Source organism: Rhineura floridana, chromosome 4 (genome assembly GCF_030035675.1).
Source record: "Rhineura floridana isolate rRhiFlo1 chromosome 4, rRhiFlo1.hap2, whole genome shotgun sequence".
Taxonomy (NCBI): Eukaryota; Metazoa; Chordata; class Lepidosauria; order Squamata; family Rhineuridae; genus Rhineura; species Rhineura floridana.
This window is the reverse complement of record NC_084483.1, coordinates 30,413,260-30,420,798: the sequence shown is the minus strand read 5'-3', so window position 1 is coordinate 30,420,798 and position 7,539 is coordinate 30,413,260. Positions and strand designations below refer to the sequence as shown.

General features: G+C 43.4%; 1 protein-coding gene across 4 annotated transcripts; it reads left to right on the top strand.

The window, feature by feature from the left end:
* Window positions 1–336: 336 nt before the first annotated feature.
* On the top strand, window positions 337–7,133 carry MYCN (MYCN proto-oncogene, bHLH transcription factor). Of its 4 annotated transcripts, none has more exons than XM_061626217.1 (4): window positions 337–627; window positions 1,857–2,040; window positions 2,223–3,142; window positions 5,215–7,133. In XM_061626217.1, exons 3-4 carry the CDS (start codon window positions 2,335–2,337, stop codon window positions 5,811–5,813), a joined length of 1,407 nt encoding a protein of 468 aa, XP_061482201.1. In that variant the 5' UTR covers window positions 337–627; window positions 1,857–2,040; window positions 2,223–2,334; the 3' UTR covers window positions 5,814–7,133. The 4 variants fall into 4 exon arrangements, with proteins under 4 accessions (XP_061482201.1, XP_061482200.1, XP_061482202.1 ...); XM_061626218.1 differs by lacking the exon at window positions 337–627 and adding an exon at window positions 915–958; XM_061626216.1 differs by lacking the exon at window positions 1,857–2,040.
* The last annotated feature ends 406 nt before the right edge of the window (window positions 7,134–7,539 follow it).

Sequence of the window (7,539 nt, the reverse complement as noted above, 5' to 3'; positions counted from 1 at the left end):
TTAAGTGAGGTGCCAGTCCCGCTGATCTCTGCGAGGCTTACATCCGAGCAAGCACGCATGTAGGATCAGACGATCCGCAACATCGGCTGCCATTGCAGAAATTACAACAAAAACGGAGGGGGGGGACCTCTCTTCCTTTGCAAAGTGCGTGACCCACCCACGATCAGCCGGTGGCGGTGGAGCAAAACCCAGCGGGAAGGCGGCGGCGGCGACTTTGCATTTCTTTTGCAAGCGTCTCTGCCGCCGCTTTGCGCTCCCTTGCAAAAAAAGAATAAAAGAGGCAGCAAAGGGGATTTTGGCGCCAAATGCCTGGCACCTCCCCTGCTTTTATGGAAATCAGGGAGGTGGGGTTAAGTCTCTCTCGCTCTCCCCCCCATCCCTCCCCGGGTGTGTCAGGATTTTTTTTTTAGTTAATAACATACAAGAGCTTCAAAGCCCACTCAGTGACAGTCATCTGTCTGCAAGCAAAGGGTGAATGTGGAGGCTTAAGCCGGGCTTGGGGGGCCGACTGGGCTGCTGGCGCTCTTTAAAGTGTGAGGACATCATCTGGTTTAATTCTCCCCCTTTTTCTCTCTCCTCTCTCAACCCACCCACCCATTCTGTGCAACCGCCACCGTCATCCAGCAGGTAAGAAGAAGTGCCGGGGAGGCAATAGCCCCTTGGGAGGAAAATGAAATAAAAGAAATCAGATTTAGAGAGAAAGGTATTCCTCATTTCAGGGAGGCGAAGGAGATAGAGTTATAAACGGACCGTGGTTGAAATTTCAGTGGCTCCTGTTCGCTCGCTTTTCATTTATTGGAAGCCGATCGCCGTGTTGTTGTTTCGTTTCATAAATAACAACAAACTGTTAGCGTTGCGGTGAAAGAAGCTTTATGCATATTTGCTTTTGTGTCGGTGCCTTTTCGATGCTTCCCTTTCCTCAATTTCGGGATAGCAAATTAATAAGATTTTGGTGACGGTAAAAAAAATGTATATCGTACAATAGTGGGAGCGATCGGGGGGCGGGGCAGGCGGGCGAGAGCAGCTGGGCATGGGTTTGCCGCTACGGTGTGTGCGTGTGTGTGTGCGCGCAGATCGGGAAAGCTTTTAGTTCTGAGCGGTTATTGTTATTGATCTGGGACTCAATTTCAGTAAATGCAGAAACCTGCCCCTCCTTCCTCCCCGCGTTTTTCGTTCCTTTTCCTTCTCTTCCCACCGCCACCACCCGCACCTCTGACGTTCATGCAGTAGGGAACGTTTGCTGGCAGCCTTTTTTCAGGTTGGAAATATTTAAAATGTCTAGGTAGTGTAATCCTGCCAGTGCCTAGGATGGAGAGGCGTTGCGGGATCGCTCGGTGACTGGGTTTGTTAATAGGGTTGAAATTTCCCTGCAGAATCGTGGGCGAGCTTCGAGGAATTGGAAATGAATAGAGACGTGGTTGGAACTTGTCGTGTTTTTAGCAATGCAGTGGGAACCCCATGCCAACGCGGAGAGCCCCCCCCTCCCGCAATCCTCTTCTCCCTATCCCCTTATTTATGTCGCGCAAAAACTTCCTTGCTTCTTAAAGGTTCTCATGATGATCAGGGGGCGTGTGAGTGTGAATGAATTTCATTCTATTGCATAATGCTGCTGCTTTGGGCGAACTTCCTATTTTTTTTTCTTCCTACTATCTGCGTGTGGGTTTCTGGAAGCGGTCTCGGGAGTGAATGGAATGGCAATTTGCAAAGTAGCGCTGAGCGCCTCTTCTCTCCCCCGCCCCTTTTTAAACATCCGTAGCGTTCCTTTTCTCTCTCTGCATAGCCTGGAGATGACAAAAGAGGGAAGAAACTTCCTCTTACTTTGACGGAATATCCAGAGGGGTTTTTTTTCTCTGCAGGGTCTGCTACTGGATGAATTTCTGACTGCATCTGTGAACATTTCCTCCCCACCCACCCCCATTGAAGGGGGTGCGCCCCAAGGAACAGACTTGAGACACAAGGAGTGTGCAGAACTGCAGACAAGCCTTACCCATTCCTATAAGCATAGTCCTATTCAGACTGTTCTCTCCTTCCTTGCAGAAGGTAGAAACCCAGAAACTGTTGCGTATGTGTGCAGTTCAGATTTTTATCTCTTCTTCGGGCACTCACTGAATCACATCCAATTGAAATGTTGGTGGAGAACTTTTGTTTTCAAAACAGTAGCTTTGTAGTTATTTCTGGTTTTTTCAAATCTAACTTGCATGTTTTCTTCTGCTTGGTTTCAGATCCTGTTAGGAGGGGCATATCCTTTCACACCAAGTGGAAAACAAAGCCCAACATTTATCTCTAAACTGAAATATCCAAAGGAAGGGTTCTTTACTGAAAAAAACCACAGAGATGCCAGGGATGGTCAGTAAAAACCCAGATCTTGAATTTGACTCCTTGCAGCCTTGTTTCTATCCAGATGAAGATGATTTTTATTTGTGCGGTCCGGACTCTGCTCCCCCAGGGGAGGACATCTGGAAAAAGTTTGAGCTACTGCCTACACCTCCTCTTTCTCCAAGCCCGGCAGGTCTGCAAGACAACCCCCCAGGAGGAGCCCCAGTGTCATGGGGTGGAGTGGCTCTAGGGGGATTCCGAACCACCGACCCTCTGGACTGGGCATCAGAATTGCTGCTGCTGCCCCCAGAAGCCGACCTGTGGGGCAATGGAGATGGAGGGGACTCCTTTGAGACTGGCTTGGGGGAAGGCAGCAACCTCAATTCCATCATTATTCAGGACTGTATGTGGAGTAGCTTCTCTGCCAGCGAAAAGCTGGAAAGGGCAGTGAATGAGAAGCCGCAAAGTAAAGGAGGAACAGCTGTCGTGCCTGCCACAGCTGGGTCCGCCGCCCTCGCTTCTACCACCCCCACCCCCACCGCCAGCTCTGGAAACAATAGCAGCAACCAAGCAGAGCTCAACAACTCTGTATCGGAGTGTGTGGATCCAGCCGTGGTTTTCCCTTTCCCTATTAACAAGAGGGAACCGGCAGCCCCAGCTTCAGCCTCAGGGGCAGGGGCTGGGATCCGAGTGAACAGCAGCAGCAGTGGGATTGCTCAAGGGGCAGCAACTCCTGCTCAGCGCAACAGCAGTGGCCGCCACCAGAATGCACCTAATGACAGCCGGGCCAACAACAGTTCGGGAGATGATACGCTCAGTGATTCTGGTAAATAACCACATCTTTCTTAGGTGCATGCATCGCTACGTAGGGTTGGAGCATTCCCTCCCTGCCCCTCACAATAGCCAACAGTAGCACGGTTGGGTAGCATGCAACTCTGCCAACCAGAATGTCAGCAAGAAGTGGAGTGGCTCCTTAGTGGCAGAGGTGCAACATTCTGATTACTGGATGTGAGTGCTGTTTGATGATCCAAGTACATTACTGTGTTGTGATTAGGCTGGTGCATTTGGACAAACCTGCCTTGTGGCCTGTGAACACAGACAGAGAACAAGGAAATAATCCCTTCTCATTTTCTGGTTCAGACTCTACCCTTTCTTCCTGCAGCTAAATCATAACTAGAGGTTATCCTCTTTTCTTCACCCACCATACACCACCAATATGATACAATATTAGACCAAAGGATGGTGACCCATTTTCTTAGGTCATGTCTCAATAATAACTTTTAAAAAGTGAAACTGGGGGAAAGTTGGAGGCCACGTTCCTTAGGGGGGAGCCTTTCACTACAAAATAGCAAGATGGAAAGAGAGTGCAAAGGGAAGATTTAAAGCTGGGATGGGCAGATGTGAGAAGGGAGTGTCATCTTTTGATCCTTGCAACGTAGCTACACTTATATATCTAAATCTCTTGTACTGTGGAATTGAGGTAGGCTAAATATGGCTGATGTTTCTACCAGGAGCTATGTACAGACAGGATACATATGGCAACTGTGTTGGTTTCATAAGGAGAAAATGCTTGTAGAATGTAGTCCAGTTGTATTTTTTTAAAGATGAGTAAGTAAATAAACTGGAACACCCCAAAGGGCTCGGTGAGCTTTATTGCTTCCCTGTTAGCAATGTTATAAAGTGTGACCAGTAGATGGCAGTGTATTTGCCTCTCCTAGGTCGTTGTTATAACCAAAAAGTTCCCTTTGGGGACTCTTCCAAGCAGTTGTATGGGTTTTTCACATCTTGCACACATTTCAGTGTTGATGATGGATGAATGACAGTCCACAAACCTATCCCACTATGCTAAATACCACAATGCCAGTCTTATTCCTTGTTTTATTTCTGCCGCATATATGGTGTTTTGTATGCAAAACAGTGCTTTGTGAAAACAATAATTATTTGCTTTCTCTTGGGTGCATATGGTTCATTTTGCACAAGTCATTTGTTCAAAATTTGTTTGTTTGTTTGTTTTACCATGCAATGATTTAGTAGATGTTTTAGCAGAACAAAATATAGAATGCTAGCTAGCTAGCTTTAAATTAAGTGAAACATCCATGCTCCTGTGGGAGAGAGGAGAAGATCCAGGGATGATTGTAAACACAGTTTCTCATATGTAAATGAGAGTATTCATATAACCATAATCATAAACTTGACGATCAGCCTCCTGTTTCAAAAGACTCCCTGCTCCCTTCATGTCTGCTTCTTGACAGCTTTGAGTGAGGGAGCACTTCCTCCCAACAGCTGTCTTCTTGGCAGTAAACCAAAACTTTGGCTTAAAGGGACCTACCAACTGGAACAGCTTTGCATTCTCTGTTAGAACAAAACCAACAATTGTTTGGTTTCCCAGTCCTTCTACAGTCAAGCAAGATGTGCTCATGTGTGTGTCTCTCTCTGTGTGTGTACACATAATGTGCATTGTGTGCTTGTTTGTATTGTCCATGCAATTTCAGCACAGACTGATTGCTTAAAGTGCAAATTATGGTATTTCCTTTTTATATTCTTTCCATCCTCCTATGATGATTTGGCTTGTGATTTTATTTATTTATTTTGCTGCATAGCTTGAAATCCCATTATTTGTACCAGTTCACATGGATCTACAGCTATATATTAAAGATCTGCAGGAATGTATGTAATCTCTTAAGTATATGTAGTCTTTTTTTTAACCTTTAAATGCTGTTTTCCTGTCTGCACTGCACATTTTAAGTGCTTAAATATTTATACATTGGCATTTGCCCTGGGAATTGCTTTTATTTAGTACACATATATGCTAATTAATTCTAAATGCTTGAGAGTCTTCTGCTGTGTTTCCCTGAGATTGTAACATCTCCCTGTTTTCACTTTCTTATGTGTTAAAAGATGAAGATGAAGAAGAAGAGGATGACGAAGAAGAAATTGATGTGGTAACTGTGGAAAAGAGGCGCTTCTCATCCTGCAAAGCTGTTACTACCCTAACTATTGCAGTGCGCCCCAAAAATGCCACCACATTTGCCTCTGTGAGAACTCAGCCAAATGAAATCATCCTAAAGCGCTGTGCCCCTATTCATCAGCAACATAACTACGCCGCGCCTTCGCCTTATATAGAAAGTGAAGAGGTGCCACCCCAGAAAAAGCTAAAAAATGAAGCGTCCCGTCCCATGAAAGCCATGACCCAGCCTAAGCTGAAGAGTTCCAGTCCTCGAAGCTCTGATTCAGAAGACAGCGAGCGTCGACGTAACCATAACATCCTGGAACGCCAGCGACGTAACGATCTGAGGTCAAGTTTTCTCACGTTAAGGGACCATGTGCCAGAACTGGTTAAAAACGAGAAAGCTGCAAAAGTTGTCATCTTGAAGAAAGCCACCGAATATGTTCATTCCCTACAGGCTGAGGAGCACAAATTGTTGCTAGAAAAGGAAAAATTGCAAGTCAGACAACAGCAGTTGATAAAAAAATTAGAACATATGCAGACTTGCTAAAAAAAATTAAGTTTTTTTTTTATTGTCTGATCTGGACAGCCACTGCCACTTTGCACATTTTTGATTCCTTAAAGAGAGTTATGTTTTTTGACGTTGAGAATGTTGGTTTTACTTTCAATCCAGTCTCTGAAATAGATGACAAAACACTGTTTTCTGGGTGGAGAGCAGATGGATGTTCTTGTATGGAGTTGAAGAGACTGCCAAACCGTGATGGGATGCCTTTGTATTTCCTCTTAGAACTGTATATGTTCTTTAAAAGTTGTGAGCGTTTGGACCTGCTTATGACATCCAGTTGAGTTTGGAAACATTCATTCCTTTTTAATGGTGCTTATGTTCTACCAGGTGTTATGGGGCAAAACCATTTTGTACCCTTGTGGAGGGGAAATAAACCACACCTCTGTAAATACCATATACACACTTGCCTTTTGTACATGTCTTGGGTTATAAGAGGTGACTTTTGCTACCAATATTAGACTGGAAGTTCATACCTAAGTACTGTAATACCTCAATGTTTGAGGAGCATGTTTTTGTATGCAAATATATTGTTAATCTCTGTTATGTACTGTACTAATTCTTACACTGCCTGTATACTTTAGTATGATGCTGATACATAACTAAATTTGATACTTATATTTTCGTATGAAAATGGTTGTGGAAAGTTTTGAGTAGATATTACTTTATCACTTTTTTGAACTAAGAAAACTTTTGTAAAGAAATTTACTATATATGCCTTTTTCCTAGCCTGTTTCTTCAAGTTAATGTATTTGTTAATGTTTGTTGCATAGAACTGGGTAATTGCAAAGTTCTGTGTTTAATTTCTTCCAACGATGTACATTTAGTGCTGCATCTTTATAGCACTTTGAAATACCTCATGTTTATGAAAATAAATAGCAATTAAATGATGTGTTACTTAATCTTTAGATATATATAAGATAGACATGTCCCTATATTGTTTTTTGTCATTTTATTGGTAGAAAGTAATGTAAAAATGCAAAAATATAATATTCAATCTTCAACTCAGTATTGTCCTTTTCCAAATTGCTTGCTGAGCTGTGTATTGTAATAACTTCAATTAGATTTTGGATCATATGGAGTTGAATCAGGCCAGGGATAGTGGGTTCATACAGATTTTCATCAGAGAATGAGACTTAGAAATGAGCAGGAGCTGTATTTTTTATAAGGATCATAACTTGCCTGTATCTACTCTCGTGATTAGCTGAATAGGAATTTTGACCTGGACTTCCTGCATTCAAGATCAAAAACTAGTCACTGTGCCAGACTGTTTAATGAGGATTCTATTCTGTTCTTAAACATGTTGAGTACATGGGATATAACTAAGAAATAATAATAGCTACCCCATTGACTTTAGTAAGCAGGCACAGAATTGCAGCCCCAAACTGTTTACTTGGGCATGTGGCCTTTAAAGTATGCATAGGATTGCAGCTCTAGGCCAGGATTGAGTCTGACATGCTGAATGGGGAGGATACTACTAGTTTGTGTGGCTTCCTAGTGTTTAAGACATATAACAACAATCCATTTATCGCAAAGCCCAATCAGGTTGAGAAAAGAAACTATAGCAGTGATGCTGTTCCCAGATTTTGCAATGCTTCATTAAGAACACCTGAACTCCACTAAGCCTCAGATTTGTTTACATGTGCAGAGATGATCCACAGAATAAGTTAACCAGTTGCAGGTTTTTTAACCCATTACAGTCCTGCCAAACAAG